Raw genomic sequence first — 26834 nt, 5'->3', positions numbered from 1 at the left:
CTTAGTAAATAGTTTGACGATTTGGCAATAGCCCTTAAACTTATATACCACTTCACAGTGCATTACAGCCCTCTCTAAGCGGTTTACAGAGTCAGCCTCTTGCCCCCAACAATCTGGGTCCTCATTTTACCCACCTTGGAAGGATGGAAGGCTGAGTCAACCTTGATCCAGTGAGAGTCGAACTTCTGGCCATGGGCAGAGTCAGCCTGCAATCCTGCATTTTAACCACTACATTATGCACCACATAAATGCATAAAAATGGGGCCCAGTTTAGCAATCACTGAGTAATAGCGTCATTTAAGGAGCTCTTGGATTCAAGCTTGAAAGAAATGGTCATGTTGACTAGAGAGATAGTGAAAATTGCTATCAAGACAAGGTGTTCTCTTTAATTCAGGGTTCCTTGACTTACGACCACCACGGAGCCTGGAATCTCTGTTGCTAAGTGAGACATTTGCTGGATGCGTTTTGCCCCATTTGACAATCTTTCTGGCCCTAACAGTTAAGTGAATCGCTGCAGCTGTTAAGTTAGCAACATGGTTGTTAAGTGAATCTGGCTTCTCCCCATTGACTTTGCTTGTCAGGAGGTCGCCAAAGGGGATCACGTGACCCTTGAGGGACACTGTAACCGTCATAAATATGAGCCGGTTGTCAAATGTCTGGATTTTTATCATGCACGAATCAAGAAGAGGGCCGTGAAAATATTTGCAGATCCCTCGCATCCTGGACATAAACTGTTTCAACTCCTACCCTCAAAACGACGCTATAGAGCACTGCACACCAGAACAACTAGACACAAGAACAGTTTTTTCCCGAAGGCCATCACTCTGCTAAACAAATAATTCCCTCAACACTGTCAGACTATTTACTGAATCTGCACTACTATTAATCTTCTCATAGTTCCCATCACCAATCTCTTTCCATTTATGACTGTATGACTATAACTTGTTGCTGGCAATCCTTATGATTTATATTGATATATTGACCATCAATTGTGTTGTAAATGTTGTACCTTGATGAACGTATCTTTTCTTTTATGTACACTGAGAGCATATGCACCAAGACAATTCCTTGTGTGTCCAATCACACTTGGCCAATAAAAATTCTATTCTATTCTAAAAAATTCTATGTGACCCTGGGGCTGCTGCAGTGGTCATAAGCGTGAAAAATCATCGTAAGTCTCTTTTTTTCAGTGGCATAACTTCAAACGGTCACTAAATGAACTCTTGTCAGTCAAGGATGCCCTGCATTTACAAATAACTGAAGGCAGTGAACATATCCAGCACGCCTCTCTCTTCCTACACCATTGCACAAGTCATAAAATATTATGTAACACAATTGCTGCTCTTGATCTTTATTTTATAAGTGATTCTGTTTTATTTTGCTCTAGGTGTGATAGCCACAGGAGAGCCAGTGGCCTTAGGAGAGACAATCTGAATACATAAGCTAGGTGGTGGAGAGTCAGAGCTGCCTTGTGCTTGCTTTTTGATGTTTAATTCTCAAACATGTCACATCGCTGCTCGTGTTGCTGGAAATAAGTGTACAAATAAGGGTAAGCACTTGCTTTCCTTCAGTTCAATACCAGTCACCCTGGGGTGGCTTATATTTGATCTGCAAAAGCTCCTTCGGTGTGACATGATAGCAGTGTTCCAATATCTCAGGGATGCCACAAAGAAGAGGGAGTCAAGCTATTCTCCAAAGCACCTGAGGGCAGGACAAGAAGCAATGGGTGGAAACTAATCAAGGAGAGAAGCAACCTAGAACTAAGAAGGAATTTCCTGACAGTTAGAACAATTAACCAGTGGAACAATTTGCCTCCAGAAGTTCTGAATACTCCAACACTGGAAATTTTTAAGAAGAGATTGGATAATCATTTGTCTGAAGCGGTGTAGGGTTTCCTGCCTAAGCAGGGGGTTGGACTAGAAGACCTCCAAGGTCCCTTCCAACAATGTTATTCTGTTCTATTCTATTCTATTCTATTATTTTTTTTTAAAAAAAGTGTTCTGCATAAATCACGATTACATAAGATTTTGTGTCGATTTAAGAGACAGAAGTATCCAAGAATTTATCACTGCTTGCTGTGACGCACAGACATTTCCACCCACTTTTGGGGTGGGGGAGTACATCTTATCCTCTGAAAAATATGGTACCTGATGAACAAAGTTCCTCATTGGCGACAGGAAGGGCATCTGGCCATTAAACGCTCTACTAGCTCCATTCAGTTGCCCAGACTCCACCCCACCAGGGATTATGGGGTTGTTAAATGATGATGATGATGATGACTGAGATTGTTGAATACCAACCTGTTGTTCCATGCAGGAATTAAGTGTTGTGTCTGCGCCCCGCCCCGCCCCCCGAGCCGGGCCTCCTGCCAGAAAGTGACTTGGAAAGTGAGGGGGAAGGGCCGTCAGGACTTACCTCGGGAGCACCGGCTTCCCTGGCTCAGCTCCAGGAGCCAGAGGCAGGCCAAATGGAAGAGATAACGAGGCCTCCGTCCCCTGACTCTTCCCCCCCCCCGGCCACGCCTTCAGACCCAGCTGATGGCAATCAGGCTTGGTTGGACCCTAGGTTTCGTAGGCAGGAGAGGAGGGAACAACAGAAGCAGGTGGGGCAGGCCTAGGAAGTGCTGAGTCATGGAGCCACACCCCACAGGATATAAAGACAGCGAAAGCTGCTGTGCCTCTTTGTAGCAGGCAAATCAACTGATTAACTAAGAGCTGAAATTTGTTCCTGGGTGACTCATTGGCGTTGAGGGAGATAACAGAGACACTTGGCAGATGCTCGCTATTCTGCTGCCAGAGCTTATAGTGCCGGCTAATTAAGCCATCACTCGGAGGGAGGCGAAGCGAGGACAGAACATTAAGATTGAAGCATTGCCTTTCCCCAAATCTTCTCCAAGTTGTCTCATTCCTCCTTAAAGCGTGATCCTTGGTCCTTGATTGCTTATTTGTACCCTATGACTATCATTAAGTGTTGTACCTTAGGATTCTCGATGAACGTATCTTTTCTTTTCATGTACACTGAGAGCATATGCACCAAGAGAAAATCCTTGTGTGTCCAATCACACTTGGCAAATAAAGAATTCTACTCTATTCTACTGAATGTAGAAGGGAGGCCATTGAGTTCAACTATGCCTTCCTGACAAGTTAAAGCTTTTTTTTTTTAAAAAAATAGTTCTTCAGTCTCTACTGGATCACACAGGCCCTTATCCTTCCCTCTGAAATGATAACAAGTCTTAGCTTTCTTTGATATCTCAACGCTCATGATATGTGATCACATATCAAATCGTTCAGTCTCTTTTCGAAGAGCTTAGTGTCTAATGCCCCTGGTCATTCCTATTGATTTTTCTGTACCAGTTCCAATTTCTCTGAATCCTTCTTAAAGTTTGACATCTGGAACTGAACACAAGATTTGATGTGAAAGCTCATCAAAAGCAGAATAAAATGGAAGGGGATCAATCTCTTCTGGTTATTTAGAATTAGGCTTGTTGATCCATCTTAAAATTGCAGTTCTCTTCCCCCTCCCCCCCATCCTCATTACATCAGTGACTCACGTCCGTGTTAGAATTAATTATTGTTTCACTGAGTTGGCTTTTGAAGTGAATCAGGGATTTAGAAGACCCAATTGGATAGGGACATTCTGAATTCTGAATCAACCCCATTAGAAACTCTGATTCAAAGTCTTACCTCAAATGGACTCAGGTTTCCTAATTTAATCACTGAATCAAGGATCAAGTCAATTACAGTTGCCCAAAGCCAATCCTGGGTGAATCACTTCTTAGCCCTAGGAAGGAGTCAATGGCAAACCATTTCTGAAATTTTGGCAAGAAAACTGAAAAGGACTAGACCAGACAGCCATCGTAAGTCAAATCTGGGTTGAAGGCATGCACACAGAGAGAAAAATCACTGATCCAAATAAACGCCTTTGACCAACTGAATCAAGCAGATTTTGAACCATTTAAAAGAATAGAATAGAATAGAATTTTTATTGGCCATGTGTGATTGGACACACGAGGAATTTGTCTTGGTGTATATGCTCTCAGTGTACATAAAAGAAAAGATACCTTCATCAAGGTACAACACTTACAACACTTAATGACAGTCATAGGGTACAGATTTAACACTTAATGATACAACACTTAATGATAGTCATAGGCTACAAATAAGCAATCAGGAAACAATCAATATCAGTATAAATTGTAAGGATACAAGCAACAAAGTTACAGTCATAAGTGGAAGGAGATGGGTGACGGGAACAATGAGAAGATTAATAGTAGTACAGACTTAGTGAATAGTTTGACAGTGTTGAGGGAATTATTTGTTTAGCAGAGTGATGGTGTTCGGGGAAAAACTGTTCTTGTGTCTAGTTGTTCTAGTGTGTAGTGCTCTATAGCGTCGTTTGAGGGTAGGAGTTGAAACAGTTTATGTCCAGGATGTGAGGAGTCTGTAGATATTTTCACAGCCCACTTTTTGACTCGTGCAGGATCAGGTCCTCAATGGAAGGCAGGTTGGTAGCCATTGTTTTTTCTGCAGTTCTAATGATCCTCTGAAGTTTGTGTCTGTCTTGTTGGGTTGCAGAACCAAACCAGACAGTAATAGAGGTGCAGGTAACAGACTCAATAATTCCTCTGTAGAACTGGATCTAACTGGATCTAAAGATAACTCACACATCCCTATTCCATAAACCCAAAGACACTATATCCTAGCCATTTCAGAAGTGATTTGCCATTCTCTAAAATTTTGTCCTTTAATACAATTTGCAGAGAAGGTTCTCATTCTTCAATGGCCCTAGAATTGGTATCTAGTTTCATGAAAAGAAGGATTAGGGGCAACATGATAGCAGTGTTCCAATATCTAAGGGGCTGCCACAAAGGAGAGAGGGTCAACCTGTTCTCCAAAGCACCTGAAGGCAAAACAAGGAGCAATGGATGGAAACTAATCAAGGAGAGAAGCAACCTAGAACTAAGGAGAAATTTCCTGACAGCTAGAACAATAAATCAGTGGAACGACTTGTCTCCAGAAGTTGAGGGTGCTCCAACACTGGAAGATTTTTTAAAGAAGAGATTGGACAACCACTTGTCTGAACTGATATAGGCAGGGGGTTGGATTAGAAGACCACCAAAATCCCTTCCAACTCTGTTATTCTGTTATGGACTTCCAACCCCATAATTCATTCTAATGGCCATGCCAGCTGGGAAATTTTGAGAAATGAAGTCCATGGCACAAACTGCCCAAGGAGCTGCTGATCCAGTTCTACAGAGGAATTATTGGGTCTGTCATCTGCACCTCTATAACTGTCTGGTTTGGTTCTGCAACCCAACAAGAAAGACACAGACTTCAGAGGATAATTGAACTGCAGAAAAAACAATGGCTACCAACCTGCCTTCCATTGAGGACCTGTATACTGCATGAGTCAAAAAGAGGGCTGTAAAAATATTGACAGACCCCTCACATCCTGGACATAAACTGTTTCAACTCCTACCCTCAAAATGACACTATAGAGCACTGCACACCAGAACAGCTAGACACAAGAACAGTTTTTTCCTGAACGCCATCACTCTGCTAAACAAATAATTCCCTCAACATTGTCAAACTATTTACTAAATCTGCACTACTATTAATCTCCTCATCGTTCCCATCACCCATCTCCTCCACTTATGACTGTATGACTGTAACTTTGTTGCTTGTATCGTTACCATTTATATTGATATTGATATTGTTTCCTGATTGCTTATTTGTACCCTATGACTAGCATTAAGTGTTGTACCTTATGATTCTTGATGAAGGTATCTTTTCTTTTATGTACACTGAGAGCCTATGCACCAAGACAAATTCCTTTTTTTTGTTTTTGTTTACATTTATACCCCGCCCTTCTCCGAAGACTCAGGGCGGCTTACAGTGTATAAGGCAATTGTGTGTCCAATCACACTTGGCCAATAAAAAAAAAAAAATCTATTCTATTTTGTATATATTACCAGACAAAGAATAAGCTGGAATGGATAGTTGGCTCAGAGTTTTGGAAACTGAAGCCTCAAATACATCTACAAATATAAGCACAGATTGGAGGCAACGGAAGTACAGGTAGTCCTTGACTTACAACTGTTTGTTTCATGACTGTTTGGAGCTACAACCACACTGGAAAAAGAGAGACTTATGACCGGTTTTCCCACTTACGACCATTGCCGTATTTTCATGGACACGTGATCAAAATTGGTGCACTTGGCAACTGGCATGTACTTATGAGAGTTGCATTGTCTTGTGTTCATGTGATCGCCATGTGTTAGCTTCCCAGCTGGCTTCTGACAAGCAAAGTCAATAGGGGGTGTCATATTTACTTAACAACCGCATGTTCCGCTTAAAACTGCAGTGATTCACTCAACAACCATAGCAAAATAAGGGTTATAAAAGGGGGTGTGACCAGTGGTGGGATTCAAGTCATTTAACAACCGGTTCTCTGCCCTAATGATTTCTTCCAACAACCAGTTTACCAAACTGCTCAGAAAGTTAACAACCGGTTCTCCCGAAGTGGTGCAAACTGGCTGAATCCCACCACTGGGTGTGACTCACTTAAAAACTGCCTGGCTTAGCAACAGAAATCTTGGAATCAAGTGTGGTCATAGGTCAAGGATTACCTACACATTACTAGAGGAGGAAAAAAATCCAAACAGCTCATTTGATTATCTAAGAAAGTTGTGGCGAACTGGGTTTTATTTTGCTTTTATTTGCCTAAAAGTGACTATGCAAACTCTTGTTAGAGATTGCTGATAAACATATAAACCACTGTTCTATAACTGTTACTAGCATTAAAACCTATCTATTTTTCCGCGCAGGACTGGCATAGGATTTTTAGATGTTTCTATGGCTTTTAATTTTTAATTTGTTTTTAGGGTTTTAAATATGTTTTAAATTTTGGGCCAAATTTTGAATAAGTTTTTTAGTTTCTGTTTTATTTATATTGTATGTACTTTGTCTGTTGTTTTTATTTGGCTGTTAACCGCCCTGAGTCCTTCGGGAGAAGGGCGGTATACAAATTAAATAATAATAATAATAATAATAATAATAATAATAATAATAATAATAATAATAATAATAATAATAATAATTATTATTATTATTATTATTATTATTATTATTATTATTATTATTATTATTATTATTATTATTATTATTCCACAAAAATTACTTTTATTACTGAAATATATATATATAAAAATGTTAATTTCACATACGTAAATAGAAGCGAAGAAGAGATAACCGTTTGTTCCCTTTAAGGGCACGGATTTGTATTGAAAGCTGATATTTAAAGTTATTTATTTCGCAGATATGTAATATTTGCAAAGCTACACAATGTAGTCCTGTTTGGCGAGCAAAGCAAAAACCTTTTAAATGTTTCTATTGTGCAGTGAATACACAGCTGCACAAAATAAGCAAGTATAATACATGGGATTAGTGCATTTGGAGTCCTGTGAACAATCTGGCTGCATTAGTTCGAAAAAGACAGTGATAAGATGGTGAACGATTTTGGGAAGAAAAAAAAAAAAGACTTTTGAGGAACAGTTAAAGGAGCTGGTTTGTTTAAATCACAGGGAAGACAGCTGAAGAAAAATAGGATATTGCATCTTCAGATTATCAAGGGTGAAGGATCAGGTCCACACCTGTGAGGATCTATTTAAAATGATTTATTGCTACTCATGCCCAGACCTGGTATTCAGCTGGTTCAGACCAGTTTGCTGAAACCGGTAGCAGAGATCGGGGGTGGGTGGGTGGGCCCTGTTGTGGTCCATCAGAAGCCTACAGAGCTGGCAATGGAGTCGGAAAGCAATGAGGCTGAGGTGAGGCCAGGGCCATCGGGAAGTGAGGTGCGGACTCCAGAGCCTCCAGAGCCTGATAGTAGTGAGGCAGAGGAACAGGGGAGCCTGTTCCTAATGCACGCATGAGAAGAGCTGCCAGAAGGAAAGAGCAGCTCAAGCAAAGAGGTCGACTTGGGAGTAGGGCTGAGAGATGATTGGCTCCTCCCATAAGGCTTAAAACAGACCTGCACCGGTGTTTCAGCTTTGCCGGAAAACAACGTTGTAGCTGCGTCTTCTGCTTCGTATCCGTCTTTGTTTTTGTGGCTTCTGGACGTTTGCCAGGAAGGGCCTTTGGCAATTTGCCTAATTGGACTAAGGTTTGTGAGATAACTGAGGAATTTGTGTTGGGAGGCATTTGTTTTACTTTGAGTTGAACGACGCTGGGAATGAAGTAATTCCCAGCTGTTCGAATAAAGTTTGTGCTCCCACGGACTAAGTTTATTACTACCTACTTGGGCCTGGGTCACAACAGGCCCGCTCACCCGCCCTGGCGCTATGCCATCCTATTTAGCCAAGTTTTTGAGGCCGGGTGCATGCAGGGAAAGAGCACACGTAAGCAAAGCGCATGCACTGAAGGCCGGGCGCATGGGTGTAAAGTGTGCGCATGCACGATGCAAGCGTGCACGCGCGGGGTGAACTGGTGGTAACAATATCTGAAACCCACCACTGCTCATGCCTATGCACAGGAATATCCTCAGCTAATAGCACCTGCTAAGCGTTAGATAAAGGTCAACAGAATTCAAAAGGGTGGTTAGACTTAGCCCACTTGTGGTGACATAGAGATTCTAGGCTGATTCCTTGTTTAACTCTGCCCCCAGGTTCTGCCATTTCTTTCCCTACCCAAATATCTGAAGGGTTACCATGTGAAGAGAGTAGATTCTTCTCTATTTCTCCAGGGACAGCGCCAGAAACAATATAAGGAAAGAGGTTCTGGATAGACACCAGGAGAAACTTCTTGACTGGATGAGCTGTGAGCCAGTGGAAAGGTTGTCACATGTTGAGGTGAGTTCTTCAGAGTTTGGATGGTTGTCTGTGTTGTGACCCAGTAGATAGTAGGAAACTCAGTCCATGAAAAAACAAACAAACTTTATTCGAACAGCTGAGAATTACTTCATTCCCAGCGTAGTTCAACTAAATTAAAGCAAATTCCTCCCAGCACAAATTCCTCAGTCTTATCACAAACCTTGGTCCAATTAGGCAAACTGCCAAAGGCCTTTTTTGGCAAATGTTCAGAAGACACCGATACAAAAATAAATGCAAGACGTAGATGAAGAAGAAGACGAAGATACCAATGTTGTTTTCTGGCAAAGCTCAAACGCCGGTGCTGGTCTGTTTTAAGCCTTATGGGAGGGGGCAATAATCTCTTGGCCCTACTCCCGAGTTGTCCTCTCTGCAAGCTGCTCTTGCCTTCTGGCAGCTCTTCTCATGCGTGCATTAGGAACAGGCTCCTCCTGTTCCTCTGCCTCACTACTATCAGTCTCTGGAGGCTCTGGAGTACACACCTCACTTCCAGATGGCCCTGGCCCCACCTTAACCTCATCGCTGTCCGACTCCATTGCCAGCTCCACAGGCTGCTGGTAGACCACAACAGTCTGCCAGAATTAGTATAGTAGAACTTGATGAAGTTTCTGAGTCATACAGGTTAAGTTGTCTGAGTGCTAAATCATGGCAACTGGACAGTAGTGGGTTTCACACTTTGTTGCTGGTAATCCTTATGATTTATATTGATATTGATTGTTCCTGATTGCTTAATTGTACCCTATGATTATCATCAAGTGTTGTATCATTAAGTGTTAATTTTGTACCCTATGACCATCATTTGTGTTGTAAATGTTGCACCTTGATGAAGGTATCTTTTCTTTTATGTACACTGAGAGCATATGAACCAAGACAAATTCCTTGTGTGTCCAATCACACTTGGCCAATAAAATTCTATTCTATTCTATTCTATTCTATTCTATTCTATTCTATTCTATTCTATTCTATTCTATTCTATTCTATGGAGATTCTCAATCATCCAGGTCGTGGTTGTCCCAAAGGTGCTTTTTCCGGAGGCAACTGGTCTTCCTTGCCTTTTCTTTTGAAGACGTTTTCCTACTCATCCAAGAAGCTTAGTCCATTCTGACAGGATAGTGGGAAATGGAAGGGTTTATATTCCTTGCAGACAGCTGGTCAGTTGCATCTTTTTAGAGGGTCGATGAAGCACTTGGAGGGTCACCTGAGTAGTGCTTCTGGTTCAGGTGACCCTGAGGACACAGATAAACCTCCCGAGTGCTTCAACAACCCTCTAAAAGAGTGATGACTAACCTTTTCCAGACCGAGTGCCCAAAGCATGTACTCATGCACATGTATGCTCGTGCCCACACCCGAACCCCCAAAATGCAATGTGGGTGCAGGCCCTGTGCATGCCCCCCACGCATGCATGCACATTCCCTGCACACAGCCCACAGCCCACGTATATGCATGTGACCCCCACCCCCACCCCCTGTCGTGTCCCCCTCCCCCTCTGATGACCGGGTCTAGGAAGTCCGTATCAAGCATGGATTACTGCAATGCTCTCTACATGGGGCTCCCCCTGAAGAGCACCCGGAGGCTCCAGTTAGTGCAGAATGCGGCTGCGCGGGTGATAGAGGGAACCCCTCATGGCTCCCATGTGACACCTCTCCTGCGCAGACTGCACTGGCTACCTGTGGCCTTTCGGGTGCGCTTCAAGGTTTTGGTAACTATCTTCAAAGCGCTCCATGGCATAGGGCCGGGCTATCTACAGAACCGTCTGCTGCCACCGATTGCCTCCCACCGACCCTTGCGCTCTCACAGGGAGGGACTCCTCAGGGTGCCGTCAGCCAGGCAGTGCCGACTGGCGACGCCCAGAGGGAGAGCCTTTTCTGTGGGGGCTCCCATCCTCTGGAACGAACTTCCCCCAGGTCTTCGTCAACTTTCCGACCTTCGAACCTTTCACCGCGAGCTTAAGACACATCTATTTATTTGCGCAGGACTGGACTAGAATTTTAAATTTTAATTTGGTTTTAACGGGGTTTTATTATTTTATTGCAATTTTTAATATTCAGCCTTATTTAATAAGTTTTTTAAATTGGTGTTTTATTCTGTATTTATATGTATGTTTTTATTAGGCTGTAAACCGCCTTGCGTCCTTTGGGAGATAGGGCGGTATACAAATGTGATTAAATATGTAAATAAATAAATAAACGAAGCCTCTGCAGCTTTGCCAAATTCCTTCCAGATTTCTCAGGGCAGGCAGGAATCCAAGTTGTGACTTCAGCAAACTAGATGAGACTTTGCTTGACTCAAAGTTGGAATGCCAAAAGCAGGTCCTTTATATAGGCTGTGGGGTGTGGCTCCATGACTCAGCGTTTATCCAGGCCTGCCCCTCCCTTCCTTCTGCTCATTTCTTTCCCTACCCAAATATCTGAAGGGTTACCATGTGAAGAGAGTAGATTCTTCTCTATTTCTCCAGGGACAGCGCCAGAAACAATATAAGGAAAGAGGTTCTGGATAGACACCAGGAGAAACTTCTTGACTGGATGAGCTGTGAGCCAGTGGAAAGGTTGTCACATGTTGAGGTGAGTTCTTCAGAGTTTGGATGGTTGTCTGTGTTGTGACCCAGTAGATAGTAGGAAACTCAGTCCATGAAAAAACAAACAAACTTTATTCGAACAGCTGAGAATTACTTCATTCCCAGCGTAGTTCAACTAAATTAAAGCAAATTCCTCCCAGCACAAATTCCTCAGTCTTATCACAAACCTTGGTCCAATTAGGCAAACTGCCAAAGGCCTTTTTTGGCAAACGTTCAGAAGACACCGATACAAAAATAAATGCAAGACGTAGATGAAGAAGAAGACGAAGATACCAATGTTGTTTTCTGGCAAAGCTCAAACGCCGGTGCTGGTCTGTTTTAAGCCTTATAGGAGGGGGCAATAATCTCTTGGCCCTACTCCCGAGTTGTCCTCTCTGCAAGCTGCTCTTGCCTTCTGGCAGCTCTTCTCATGCGTGCATTAGGAACAGGCTCCTCCTGTTCCTCTGCCTCACTACTATCAGTCTCTGGAGGCTCTGGAGTACACACCTCACTTCCAGATGGCCCTGGTATTCATCCCCTGGTAATTTGCTCTTCAGAATCATTCACTAGATTTGATTGGATTAGTCACACGTTGAAGTTCTAGAACATTGTTAGATGTTTCTGGTAAATGTTCCATCTGACCTTCTCAGTCAACACCTTTACCTCTTGCTTTATGATTTAAGTCACATAGCAGCCATATTTCAGATAGTTCCAGGTACATTTTCTTAATTATGAAGTAGTCCAAATATAGGTAATGCTAGATACAGTGGTGGAATTCAATTTTTTTTTACTACCAGTTTTTGTGGGTGTGGCAGGAAGGGTACTACAAAATCTCCATTCCCAGCCACTCCTGGGGAAGAATACTGCAAAATCCCATTCCGCCCCATTCCTGGGGAAGAATACTGCAAAATCTCCACTCCCACCCCAGTCTGGGGCCAGACAGATGTGGTATTTGCGGTTCTCCGAACTACTCAAAATTTCTACTACCAGTTCTGTGGGTGTGGCTTGGTGGGTGTGGCTTGGTGGGTGTGGCAGGAAGGGTACTACAAAATCTCCATTCCACTACCATTTTTCCTGAACTGGTATGAACTGGCTGAATAGAAACTGGTATGAACTGGCTGAACCACCAGATGGATCTCCATTCCCAACCTACTCCTGGGGAAGGATACTGCAAAATCTCCATTCCACCCACTCCTGGGGAAGGGTATTTCAAAATCTCCATTCCACCCACTCCTGCGGAAGGATACTTCAAAATCCCCATTCCCTCCCCACTCCTGGGGGAAGAATACTGCAAAATCTCCATTCCTGCCCCACTCCAGGGAAAGGATACTACAAAATCCCCATTCCCGCCCCACTCCGGGGGGGAAGGATATTGCAAAATTTCCATTCCCACTCCACTCCAGGGAAAAGGATACTGCAAAATCCCCATTCCCGCCCCATTCCTGGGGGAAGGGTATTTCAAAATCTCCACTCCCACCCCAGTCTGGGGCCAGACAGATGTGGTATTTGCCGGTTCTCCGAACTACTCAAAATTTCTACTACCAGTTCTCCAGAACCTGCTGAATAGCACCCCTGGCTAGATAGCATTACAGTATTCATGTGTGTGAAAATTCACAAAGATCACCATATAAGATGTGTATCAAAATATAAAAGAGGACTACCTGCAACAGTGACACGCAATATTGCAATAGAAATCATGAAAAGAGGGGCAAACCTTACCTTCCAAAGTATTCCGGAAACTGAAGTTAGCCATTTTATCCATCGTCCCAGTTTCATATTGCGTCAGACTTAAGCAGAATTCAACTTCAGCTGAAGTTGGAAGCCGAGGTGTTCTCCTTTTATCGTGGTTGCCAGGATTTCGAATGAGGGGCCCTTCATTCGTTCCATTACAAAGTGATTGGCGGCTGTTGTATTCTTCCGATTGGGTGCAAATGACCTAGAAGAGGATACAGAAGGTGACACAGGGTTGGGATGAGACCTTTAGGGACCAGTAAGACTGTGTTCAAAACCATGAAGTTCCAGCTTGGATCAAGAGATCTGTGCAGATAAACAAGCATCTCAGACTTCTCAAACTTCTAGGGGACTGCAGGCTAAAACGTATGAAAAACGGCTGCAGGAACTGGTTATGTCTAGTTTAATGAAAAGAAGGACGAGGGGTGACATGATAGCAGTGTTCCAATATCTCACAAAGAAGAGGGAGTCAAGCTATTCTCCAAAGCACCTGAGGGCAGGACAAGAAGCAATTGGTGGAAATTCATCAAGGAGAGAAGCAACCTAGAACTAAGGAGAAATTTCCTGACAGTTAGAACAATTAATCAGTGGAACAACTTGCCTCCAGAAGTTGTGAATGCTCCAACAATGGAAGTTTTTAAGAAGAGATTGGACAACCATTTGTCTGAAGTGGTGTAGGGTTTCCTGCCTGGGCAGGGGGTTGGACTAGAAGACCTCCAAGGTCCCTTCCAACTCTGTTACTCTATTCTATTTTATAAAATCGCTAAGTGTGGCTATCACACAGGGTCTTCAAACTTGGTAACTTTAAGACTTCTGGATTTCAAATCCCAGAATACCTCAGCCCAGCCATGCTGGTTTGAAGTCCAGAAGTCATAAAAGTTGGAAACTCCTGCTATAATAGATGCCTGTCCTAATCCACGTGTTGTGTCTGCACCCCCCGAGCCGGGCCACCTGCCAGAAAGTGACTTGGAAATTTGAGGGGGAAGGGCCATCAGGACTTACCTCGGGAGCACTGGCTTCCCTGGCTCAGCTCCAGGAGCCAGAGGCAGGCCAGGTGGAGGAGATAACGAGACCTCCATCCCCTGACTCTTTCCCACCCCCCAGGCCATGCCTCCAGACCCGGCTGATGGCAATCAGGCCTGGCTGGACCCTAGGTTTTGTAGGCAGGAGAGGCGGGAACAACAGAAGCAGGGGTGAGGCAGGCCTAGGGAGTGCTGAGTCATGGAGCCACACCCCACAGGATATAAAAGTAGCAAGGGCTGCTATACCACTTCGTAGCAAGCAAATAAACTGCTTAACTAGAGCTGAAGTACTGTTTGACTCATCAAGAGAGATAACAGATATATAGTTGGGGTGTCCAACTCAGTTTCATTGAGGGCCACATCAGAGTTGTGTTTGACCTTTGGGGGCTAGGCTGGGCATAGCCAGGTCGACGTCACCTGTGTCAGGGGCACCTCTATCGGCCCAAGCACTCTGCCAGTGAAAATGGGCCCCCAAGCTCCATTTCAGATGCAACGGTCTCCTGCAATCCTCTGCCAGTGAAAACAAAGCTTGGGTAGGCCGCACACAGCCCTCCCAAGCTCCGTTTTCATTTTCCTTCGCTGTTTCCAGGGAATCCCCCTTGGGCCAGATCAGGGCTAGTCAACCTTTTCATACCTACCGCCCACTTTTGTATCTCTGTTATAATAAAATTTTCTAACCACCCACCAGTTCCACAGTAATGCGCTGTGTATTGTCGTCTATGCATGCCTCTCACGCATCGTGGATTGGGTTTGGGGGGGGTGCCGGCTACCAGGTCTGCTTGTCTGTTACAGCTGGATGGTGTGGGGGGAGATGCGCGAGCTATTCTGGGACGAGGCTCTTTTGTTTGCGGTCGCACTATAGCGCCATTTAGTTTCACTTACCTAATGTGAACTAAACTTCAATACAAATAGTATATTTTCAGAAATTTAAATTGTCACATGGAATTTTATGAAAACCTAATGAAAATGTTTTTAAATAATGCTATGAAAATGTTTTTTAAAAAGTCAATTAAATTATAAAAAAGGAAAGTGCTTCAGTATCAGACAAAAACCCTGCCATCCACTATGAAAGCTGGAAGGCCCACTAGTGGGGGATAGGGACCAGGTTGACTACCACTGGGCCAGATCTAAGCAACCCTCGGGCCAGATCTGGGCCCTGGGCCTTGAGTTTGACACTCCTGTTCTAGTGGAATATTCTAGTTTGATAGGAATGTATGCTGTCTCATTGCTTTCTACTGAATGTATACACATCTTATTTAAAATACTTGAAATGATATACAGCAGGCAATACACCAATAAAAATAATCATTCTTCAAACAATGTCTTAGTTCAATAATACTAGAAATGGTAGACGTTAGAAAATATTTTGTAAGGTCCTTGGTAATTTCTGACCCCACACTTCAACCAGTGGTGGGTTTCAAATTTCTTTTACTACCGGTTCTGTGGGTGTGGCTTAGTGGGCGTGGCATGGCTTGGTGGGCGTGGCTTGGTGGGCATAGCAGGGGAAGGTTACTGCAAAATCCCCATTTCCTCCCAATCAGCTGGGACCTTGGAGGAAGAGAATAGATGGGGGCGGGGCCAGTCAGAATTTTTACTACCAGTTCTCCAGAACTGGTCAGAACCTGTTGAAACCCACCTCTGACTTTAATCCCGAACTACATATATTCTATTGGTATACAACATTATCCTATGAATTCATTCTACAGTACATGCACCTTCCACAGGTGTTAGATTTCAGTGTCCATTATCCCCCACCTGAAATGCCAGCTTGATTTGTATGGAACTTAAAAATGAGTATTATGGAACCAGAAAACTAATAAAAAATGAAACACATGCAGGGTACTCCAGATTAACAAAAATTATTCAGTACATTTACTCAAATAAATTTGCTCATGGTGTTTAAATGAGACTTGATCCTAGGAAGATATGCCTTTTGTAGCAATTTGGGAAGATACACATAATGGAAAACGTGTGTTTGATACAAAAATCAAGGACACACAATGCAATCCCATCATTTAGGACACTCCACAAATAATAGTTGCATGCAGTATATGTCTATATGTCAAAAAACATATATATATATGTTCTACAGAGGAATTATTGAGTCTGTCATTTCCACCTCTATAATTGTCTGGTTTGGTTCTGCAACACAACAAGACAGACACAGACTTCAGAGGATAATTAGAACTGCAGAAAAAATAATTGCTACCAACCTGCCTTCCATTGAGGGCCTGTATACTTCACGAATCAAGAAGAGAGCCGTGAAAATATTTGCAGATCCCTCGCATCCTGGACATAAACTGTTTCAACTCCTACCTTCAAAACGACGCTATAGAGCACTGCACACCAGAACAACTAGACACAAGAACAGTTTTTTCCCGAAGGCCATCACTCTGCTAAACAAATAATTCCCTCAACACTGTCAAACTATTTACTGAATCTGCACTACTATTAATCTTCTCATCATTCCCATCACCAATCTCTTTCCACTTATGACTGTAACTTTGTTGCTGGTAATCCTTATGATTTATATTGATATTGATTGTTCCTGATTGCTTAATTGTACCCTATGATTATCATCAAGTGTTGTATCATTAAGTGTTAATTTTGTACCCTATGACCATCATTTGTGTTGTAAATGTTGCACCTTGATGAAGGTATCTTTTCTTTTATGTACACTGAGAGCATATGAACCAAGACAAATTCCTTGTGTGTCCAATCACACTTGGCCAATAAAATTCTATTCTATTCTATTCTATTCTATTCTATTCTATTCTATTCTATTCTATTCTATTCTATTCTATGGAGATTCTCAATCATCCAGGTCGTGGTTGTCCCAAAGGTGCTTTTTCCGGAGGCAACTGGTCTTCCTTGCCTTTTCTTTTGAAGACGTTTTCCTACTCATCCAAGAAGCTTAGTCCATTCTGACAGGATAGTGGGAAATGGAAGGGTTTATATTCCTTGCAGACAGCTGGTCAGTTGCATCTTTTTAGAGGGTCGATGAAGCACTTGGAGGGTCACCTGAGTAGTGCTTCTGGTTCAGGTGACCCTGAGGACACAGATAAACCTCCCGAGTGCTTCAACAACCCTCTAAAAGAGTGATGACTAACCTTTTCCAGACCGAGTGCCCAAAGCATGTACTCATGCACATGTATGCTCGTGCCCACACCCGAACCCCCAAAATGCAATGTGGGTGCAGGCCCTGTGCATGCCCCCCACGCATGCATGCACATTCCCTGCACACAGCCCACATCCCACGTATATGCATGTGACCCCCACCCCCACCCCCTGTCGTGTCCCCCTCCCCCTCTGATGACCGGGTCTAGGAAGTCCGTATCAAGCATGGATTACTGCAATGCTCTCTACATGGGGCTCCCCCTGAAGAGCACCCGGAGGCTCCAGTTAGTGCAGAATGCGGCTGCGCGGGTGATAGAGGGAACCCCTCATGGCTCCCATGTGACACCTCTCCTGCGCAGACTGCACTGGCTACCTGTGGCCTTTCGGGTGCGCTTCAAGGTTTTGGTAACTATCTTCAAAGCGCACCATGGCATAGGGCCGGGCTATCTACAGGACCGTCTGCTGTCACCGATTGCCTCCCACCGACCCTTGCGCTCTCACAGGGAGGGACTCCTCAGGGTGCCGTCAGCCAGGCAGTGCCGACTGGCGACGCCCAGAGGGAGAGCCTTTTCTGTGGGGGCTCCCATCCTCTGGAACGAACTTCCCCCAGGTCTTCGTCAACTTTCCGATCTTCGAACCTTTCACCGCGAGCTTAAGACACATCTATTTATTTGCGCAGGACTGGACTAGAATTTTAAATTTTAATTTGGTTTTAACGGGGTTTTATTATTTTATTGCAATTTTTAATATTCAGCCTTATTTAATAAGTTTTTTAAATTGGTGTTTTATTCTGTATTTATATGTATGTTTTTATTAGGCTGTAAACCGCCTTGAGTCCTTTGGGAGATAGGGCGGTATACAAATGTGATTAAATATATAAATAAATAAATAAACGAAGCCTCTGCAGCTTTGCCAAATTCCTTCCAGATTTCTCAGGGCAGGCAGGAATCCAAGTTGTGACTTCAGCAAACTAGATGAGACTTTGCTTGACTCAAAGTTGGAATGCCAAAAGCAGGTCCTTTATATAGGCTGTGGGGTGTGGCTCCATGACTCAGCATTTATCCAGGCCTGCCCCTCCCTTCCTTCTGCTGGCGTCACCTCTCCGGAAGCGAGGATCTCCGGAAGCAAGGATCCTCCCACTTTGAATTGTCTTCTGCTGTTTGAGAAAGGGAGGGGTCAGAAGGAGTAGGCCCGAGTAATTCCAATCCGTGGCTGACTTCCTCTGATGGCTGAGCCAAAGGAACACACGTCGTATGAGTGAGGTTTGTTTGTTCATTCCTGACAGCCTGTCCTGGCATGGGGCCAGGGCCGGGGGCTGGAGGCATGACAGGCCGTTCATCTTCATTATCAGACTCAGAGTCTGATAGCAGACCTGGAATGAGACGGGAGGGGCCTGGCTGAGGAGAGGAGGGAGGACGAGGCACAACACCCCCACATGCGCGGCAGAGTCCCGAAGACCAGCTGGCCAGTGGGAGGCGCTTGTGCATGCACGGCACAGCTGAACTGGGGCAATGGCTCGCATGCCCACAGAGAGGGCGCTGCGTGCCACCTTTGGCACGCATGCCATTGGTTCACCATCACAGCCCTAAAAGGATGTAAATGACCTGCTGTCTGCAAGGACTATAAATCCTTCCATCCCCCACTATCCTGTCAGAGCTGAAGAAGCCTCTTGGATGAGAAGAAAAACATCTTCAAAAGAAAAAAAACCAAGGAAGTCCAGTTGCCTCCTGAAAAAAAAAAACACCTTTGGGATTCAACTGGAAGGTGCCTTCTGTTGCTCAGTTGTCTCTTTTTATTTCTGACTCTTTCTGATTCTTCTTGCATCTCAAAATGTTCTCAGCCGTTCTTTTTCCAGCCTCGCAGTCAAAGGCTTCAGTTCCAGTTCATTCAATTCTTTCCGATGATCCTGCTTTTAGAGACCTCTGTTACAGTTGGGGAAATCATAACCTTGACCGTCCATATCTTTGCTGTCAGGGTGATGTCTCTCCACTTTGACATTTTGACTGGATTTCTCACTTTTTTTCTCCCCTGAGCAGCTGTCATCTCTTTTATCATGGGGCTACAGTCACAATCCAGTGAATCTGTGAATCTAGGAAGATAGCATCTCTTATTATTCTTCCTATTTGCATTGAGTGTCCATTGCCTGCTAACATAAGTTTTTTGGTTGTTTAATACTAAGCAGCACATGGATTTTTGCATTCTTCTCTTCCTCGTTCAACAAAGGTCCTTGTTTAGCATTACTACCCATTTTTGGTAGGAGATTTTTTTAAAAAAAAATTCTTTGGCCGCTGCTGTGTTTCCCCTACTGGATTAAAAGCTACAGCTGGAACTTTAATGTTTTTTTTATTTGCATTTATATCCCGCCCTTCTCCGAAGACTCAGGGCGGCTTACACTATGTCAAGCAATAGTCTTCATCCATTTGTATATTATATACAAAGTCAACTTATTGCCCCCAACAATCTGGGTCCTCATTTTACCTACCTTATAAAGCATGGAAGGCTGAGTCAACCTTGGGCCTGGTGGGGCTTGAACCTGCAGTAATTGCAAGCAGCTGCTGTTAATAACAGACTGTCTTACCAGTCTGAGACACAGAGGCCCAATTGCATTGTTTTTTATGAGATTTTTAAATCAATAATCTGATATGTCTCAGTCATCCAGGTTGTGGGTTGTCCTCAAGGTGCTTTTTCAAGGTGTCTTTTCCTTGAAGACATTTTGCTTCTCATCCAAGCAGTTTCTTCAGTTCGCAGGAGTCCGTACGCATAGGCAGTACATCATTTCCCTATGCTTTAATCTAACTCAAATTTTTAGTAGTGGCTGTTTTATCCTCCTTTAACTATCCCAAGTCTACCCAAAGGTGCTTTTTCAGGGGGCAACTGGACTTTTCTTGTTTTTTCCTTTTTTTCTTTGAAGACGTTTCGCTTCTCATCCACGAAACTTCTTCAGCTCAACTCAGCAGAGTCCTTCTGAAAAAGCACCTTTGGGACAACCATGACCTGGATGACTAAGAATCTCAATAGACCTTTAGCCATGGACTTTGGGATGAACATCCTTGGAATGGTGTGGGAGTAGGAATGGATTTCCAGAGAAAAATTGCAGACTACAGGAACCATTAGCACCATTCAGGTGACCCTGAGAACACAGATAAACCTCCAAGTGGTTTCAAGGCCCTCTAAAAGGATGCAAATGACCAGCTGTCTGCAAGGAATTTCAATCCTTCCATTCCCCACCATCTCCAGTCAGAGCCGAAGAAGCTTCTTGGATGAAAAAGCAAAATGTCTTCAAGGAAAAATCAAGAAAGTCCCGTTGCCTTTTGAAAAAGCACCTAAGCTGATATTTTCTTAACCCCTGCAAATCGATGCTAGGAATATTTTCTCGGAATGACGACGATTGTTTATTTATTTATTGCAATTATCTATTTGCCGCAAACATCTCTGCTGGAATTTTCATTCTACATACCAGAAGGCTTAGCTGAGAGATCAAATCTGCGTACATACCTGCAATTGCAGATTTTTCCCCATTCTTCTGTCTATTCTCACTATCACATCTGTGTAACTTCTTTCATCAGTAATTCTTTGCTTTTTTTTTTTTTGTCCTTTATTGTACATATCTTTACATCAGTGGTGGGATTCAAAATGTTTACTACCGGTTCTGTGGGCATGGCTTAGTGGGTGTGGCAATGCTTGGTGGGCGTGGCTTGGTGGGTGTGGCGGGGAAGGATACTGTAAAATCTCCATTCCCTCCCCACTCCAGGGGAAGGATACTGTAAAATCTCCATTCCCTCCCCACTCCAGGGGAAGGATACTGTAAAATCCCCATTTCCTCCCGATCACCTGGGATTTGGGAGGCAGAGAATAGATGGGGGCGGAGCCAGTCAGAGGTGGTATTTGCCGGTTCTCCAAACTACTCAAAATTTCCACTACCAGTTCTCCAGAACTGCTCAGAACCTGCTGAAACCCACCTCTGTTTTACATAAAAGTTCCCTTGATATTTTCTTAATCTTAATTCTTTTCTTAAATCTCCTGCCTTTCCTTTTTGGGTTGCTTGCATTATAAATATAGAGCTTTGTCTTTTCTTATTTATTTTTATTTATTTATTTATTTATTTTGTCACAACATCATACAAAAAGATTATATAGTATATACACATATAAACATATATAGGAAGAAGAAAAGAAAAACAATAGGACAGGAACGGTAGGCACGTTTGTGCGCTTATGCACGCCCCTTATGGTCCCCTTAGGAATGGGGTGAGGTCAATAGTAGAAAGTTTTTGGTTAAAGCTTTTAGGATTATGGGAAGAGACCACAGAGTCAGGTAAAGTATTCCAAGCACTGATGATTCTGTTGCAGAAGTCATATTTTCTGCAATCTAGATTAAAGCGGTTTACATTAAGTTTAAATCTATTGGTTGCTCTAATATTATTGCAATTAAAGCTGAAGTAGTCTTTGACAGGAAGGACATTACAATAGATGATTCTGTGAGTTAAACTTACCCTTTCCCTTTCTGTTACCTTTCTTTCTCCTGATTTCAATGTATCAGGACATTCTACTTTGTGTATTTGGGGATATGTTTGTTGTTTGCTTCCTTATGATGTGATGCATTTCTTTCCAGAGTTCATCAGATTATCCGTTTATCAAGTATAATCCGTTCCTTCTTCTTCCTTCAGCATATAATAATATAGAAATTGCTGAGATTGTATCTTGTTGGCTTGAAGATTTGGCTTATTTTCTTCAGTTTAAGTTGTTTGCAATCTTTGCAATCAATATAATGTTGTGCTGATCCATCAATATGTTTTCCCATCACTCTGCTAAACAACTAATTCCCACAACACTGTCAAATTAACTACTAAGTCTGTAGTTCTTCTCATCCATACTGGTACCTATCTCTTCCCAGTTACAGCTATAGCCATGTTGCTTGTACAGGTATCTTTACAACTTGTATTGTTTTTATTGTTTCCTAGTATGATTTGATTGCTTATTAGTATCTTATGACTATCACTAAGTGTTGTATCTTATGATTCTTGATGAATGTATTTTATTTTTCTTTATGTACATTGAGAGCATATGCACCAAAGACAAATTCCTTGTGTGTCCAATCACACTTGGCCAATAAAGAATTCTATTCTATTCTATTCTATTCTATTCTATTCTATTCTATTCTATTCTATTCTATTCTATTCTATTCTATTCTATAGGCTCCCTCCCGAGCTCCGTTTTCACTGGCAAAGGGTTGCAGGAGGCCGTGGCAGCTGAAAACGGAACTCGGTAGCCCATTTTCGCTGGCAGAAGCACCACAGGTTGGTCCTTTGCTGTCTCAAGGGCAGGGGTGCTATTCAGCTGGTTCTGACAGGTTCTGGAGAACCGGTAATGGAAATATTGAGAAGTTTGGAGAATCTGCAAATACCACCTCTGGCTGGCCCCTACGTGGGGACAGAATGGAGATTCTACAGTATCCTTCCCCTGGAGTGGGGAGGGAATGGAGATTTTGCAGTATCCTTCCCCTGGAGTGGGGAGGGAATGGAGATTCTGCAGTATCCTTCCCCTGGAGTGGGGAGGGAATGGAGATTTTGCGGTATCCTCCTGCTGCCATGCCCACCAAGCCACACCCACCAAGCAACACCATGCGCACCAAGCCACGCCCACAGAACTGATAGCAAAAAAAAATTGAATTCCACCACAGTTCCATGGCGGCCCTGCAAGCCAGACTGAATTATCCCTGGGGCCGGATTCAGGCCCTGGGCCTTGAGTTTGACACTCCTGCTCTAGATACATGGACAATGGAACATCCTTTTGGCTTTTGTTCCTGCTCATCATAAATAGCAATGCTACTGTGCTTGAATACTTTCCTCATAAGTTTAAAAACGGAATAGGCAGTATCCATTTTAGAGAAAGAAAATGTTGTCTCACTCCGTTTGAAACAAACAGAGACATCACGTAGCCTACCCATCGAAGGAAGGCATATATCTTATGCATTGAAAAACGTAGCCATTTAAGCATTGAAAAACGTAGCCATTTAAGCTTTAGATAAAGAGACATTTGTTTAGCTATAAATAAGAAAGCATCCGCTTTCAGACTGAGATAAGGAAACCTTTGTTTGTTATAAGCTAGTACATTCCATTCTCTTGATAATGATTGGCTACATTTCTAAAATTCGAGGCCTTATAGAAAGGCAAATGCAGAGAACATATCTAGTTTAGTGAAAAGAAGGACTAGGGGAGACACGATAGCAGTCTACCAATATCTCAGGGGCTGCCGCAAAGAAGTGGGAGTCAAGCTATTCTCCAAAGCACCTGAGGGTAGAACAAAAAGCAATGGGTGGAAACTAATCAAGGAGAGAAGCAACTTAGAACTAAGGAGACATTTCCTGACAGTGAGAACAATTAATCAATGGAAAAACTTGCCTCCAGAAGTTGTGAATGCTCCAACACTGGAAGTTTTTAAGAAGAGATTGGACAACCATTTGTATGAAATGGTACTGCGTTTCCTGCTTCAGCAGAGGGTTTATTTATTTATTTATTTATTTATATTTATTTTATTTCATCAAGCATGTATTTTATGACAGATACAAGTGTACACATAATTATAAAAACATGAAAAGGGTACGAATAAAAGAAAACATTAGGACAGGGACAGTAGGCACGCTGGTGCCCTTATGCAGGCTCCTTATAGACCTCTTAGGAATGGAGTGAGGTCTACAGTAGACAGTCTAAGGTTAAAGTTTTGGGGATTTGGAGAAGAAACCACAGAGTCAGGTAGTGCATTCCAGGTGTTGATAACTCTGTTACTGAAGTCATATTTTCGGCAGTCTAGTTTGGATCGATTTACCATGAGTTTGTATCTGTTGTGTGCTCTTGTATTGTTTTGGTTGAAGCTGAAGTAGTCATTGGCTGGTAGGACATTTTAGCAGATAATTTTATGTACTATGCTTAGGTCAGACCAAAGACGGCAAAGTTCTAAGTTGTCTAAATTTCCAGTCTAGTGGCATAAGGTATTCTGTTGCAAGCAGAGGAGTGGAGAACTCTCCTTGTGAAATATCTCTGGACTCTCTCGATTGTATTTCTGTCCAATATGCAGTGCGGGTTCCAGACAGATGAGCTGTATTCAAGAATTGGTCTGGCAAAAGTTTTGTATGCCCTAGTTTGCAGTTCAATATTACCGGAGAAGAAACTACGCAAGATTAGGTTAACAACTCTTAATGCATTTTTTAGCAATGCTGTTTCAGTGAGCTCTGGCACTTGGACTAGAAGATTTCCAAGGTCCCTTTCAACTCTGCTTTTCCGTTATTGTCGTGTCCCCCTCCCCCTCCGACGACCGGGTCTAGGAAGTCCGTAACAGGCATGGCAATGAAGTCTCTGCAGCTTTGCCAAATTCCTCCGAGGTTTCTCAGGGCAGGCAGGAGTCCAAGTTGTAACTTCAGCAAACTAGATGAGACTTTGCTTGACTCAAAGTTGGAATGCCGAAAGCGGGTCCGTTATATAGGCTGTGGGGTGTGGCTCCATGACTCAGCATTTATCCAGGCCTGCCCCTCCCTTCCTTCTGCTGGCATCGCCTCTCAGATCTCCGGAAGCGAGGATCCTCCCACTTTGAATTGTCTTCTGCTGTTTGAGAAAGGGAGGGGTCAGAAGGAGTAGGCCCGAGTAATTCCAATCCGTGGCTGACTTCCTCTGATGGCTAAGCCAAAGGAACACACGCTGTATGAGTGAGGTTTGTTTGTTCATTCCTGACATCCTGTCTGGGCATGGGGCCAGGGCCGGGGGCTGGAGGCATGACAGGCTGTTCATCTTCATTATCAGACTCAGAGTCTGATAGCAGGCCCGGGAGGAGACGGGAGGGGCCCGGCTGAGGAGAGGAGGGAGGACGAGGCACAACAGTTATTCTGTCAATAGAAGTAATGCAGTCACCTACCAAAAGGAACTGGGTAATATTGAATATATATTTTTGACTCTCTATTGACGGTTGTATCTTTTCATTTCTATCTTGGAACACATCAAGAGTCGGTGCTTTAATCCTTCTGACCTTAATCACATAGCGGTAGGCCTTGACTTACGACCGCAATTGGGACCAGCGTTTTTATTGCTAAGCAAGGTGGTTGTTAAGGGAGCCACACCAGATTTTACCATCTGCCTTGCCATCGGGGTTAAGGAAATCCAGATTCTCCCATTGACTTTGTTTGTTTGTTGGAAGCCAACTGGGAAGGTCACAAATAGCAATCACCTGACCACAGGATGCTGCAACCTTCATAAAGGGTCAGTTGCCAAGTGCACGAATGCTGATCATGTAACTGTGGGGATGCTTCAGTGGTCGTAAAGACTTGTGAGTCCTGTGGTGCCATTGTACCTTTGAATGGTTGATAAATGAGTGGTTGTAAGTTGAGGACTCTCTGTAGGCTGTCTTCTCGGATAGTTTGATGGATATCTTCCATCCAAGGGAGGGCGATGGTGGTAGTCATTCTCCACTCTCACATTTATTTGCTTTTTGCTGCAAATATCTACTTGGTTCTCTAGGCAGAACAATTGTCGTGTCCCACTCCCCCTCTGACGACCGGGTCTAGGAAGTCTGTATCAAGCGTGGGCACGAAGCCTCTGCAGCTTTGCCAAATTCCTTTCAGATTTCTCAGGGCAGCCAGGAATCTAAGTTGTGACTTCAGCAAACTAGATGACACTTTGCTTGACTCAAAGTTGGAATGCCAAAAGCAGGTCCTTTATATAGGCTGTGGGGTGTGGCTCCATGACTCAGCGTTTATCCAGGCCTGCCCCTCCCTTCCTTCTGCTGGCGTCACCTCTCAGATCTCCGGAAGTGAGGATCCTCTTTGAATTGTTTTCTGCCGTTTGAGAAAGGGAGGGTCAGAAGGAGTAGGCCTGAGTAATTCCAAACCGTGGCTGACTTCCTCTGATGGCTGAGCCAAAGGAACACACGCCGTATGAGTGAGGTTTGTTTGTTCATTCCTGACATCCTGTCCGGGCATGGGGCCAGAGCTGGGGGCTGGAGGCATGACAGGCCGTTCATCTTCATTATCAGATTCAGAGTCTGATAGCAGACCCGGGACGAGACAGGAGGGGCCCGGCTGAGGAGAGGAGGGTGGACAAGGCACAACAACAATGGAGTAGGTAGCCATTTCTTTCTGCAGGGGATATTTAGAATTAAGTGAGGGTACCTGGGTACAGATTGAAACACAATGCTGGTAAATCATGCTTCTATTGTCCCACGAGGTGCTTTTTTAAAAGGCAACTGGACTTTGTTTTTCCTTGAAGACATTTTGCTTCTCATGTGAGAATTGGGTGGGATTCAGCTGGTTCAGAGCGGTTCAGGCGAACTGGTATCTCCGACGATCAACTGAGAGTGAACCAGTAGCTCTGACAATCAGCTGAGAGTGAACTGGTAGCTTTGACAATCAGCTGAGAGTGAAGGTAGCTCCAACAATCAGCTGAGAGTGAACCGGTAGCTCCGACAATCAGCTGAGAGTGAACCGGTAGCTCCGACAATCAGCTGAGAGTGAACCGGTAGCTCCGACAATCAGCTGGGCCCGCCTGCCCGCTCCTGCGCTA

The 26834-nt window shown here is 43.6% G+C and overlaps 1 protein-coding gene across 2 annotated transcripts in view; it reads right to left on the bottom strand.

Annotated features, from left to right (window-relative positions):
- Positions 1-26834, bottom strand: part of TYR (tyrosinase) — a 99675-nt gene that overhangs the window by 48924 nt on the left and 23917 nt on the right. For both annotated transcript variants that reach the window (XM_058186087.1, XM_058186086.1), the window contains exon 2: positions 13140-13356. In XM_058186087.1, the coding sequence (XP_058042070.1) occupies positions 13140-13356 (217 nt within the window). The remainder of the gene's footprint in view (positions 1-13139; positions 13357-26834) is intronic.

This window comes from Ahaetulla prasina, chromosome 5 (assembly GCF_028640845.1).
Source record: "Ahaetulla prasina isolate Xishuangbanna chromosome 5, ASM2864084v1, whole genome shotgun sequence".
Classification (NCBI taxonomy): Eukaryota; Metazoa; Chordata; class Lepidosauria; order Squamata; family Colubridae; genus Ahaetulla; species Ahaetulla prasina.
This window is presented reverse-complemented; position numbering and strand designations above follow the sequence as displayed.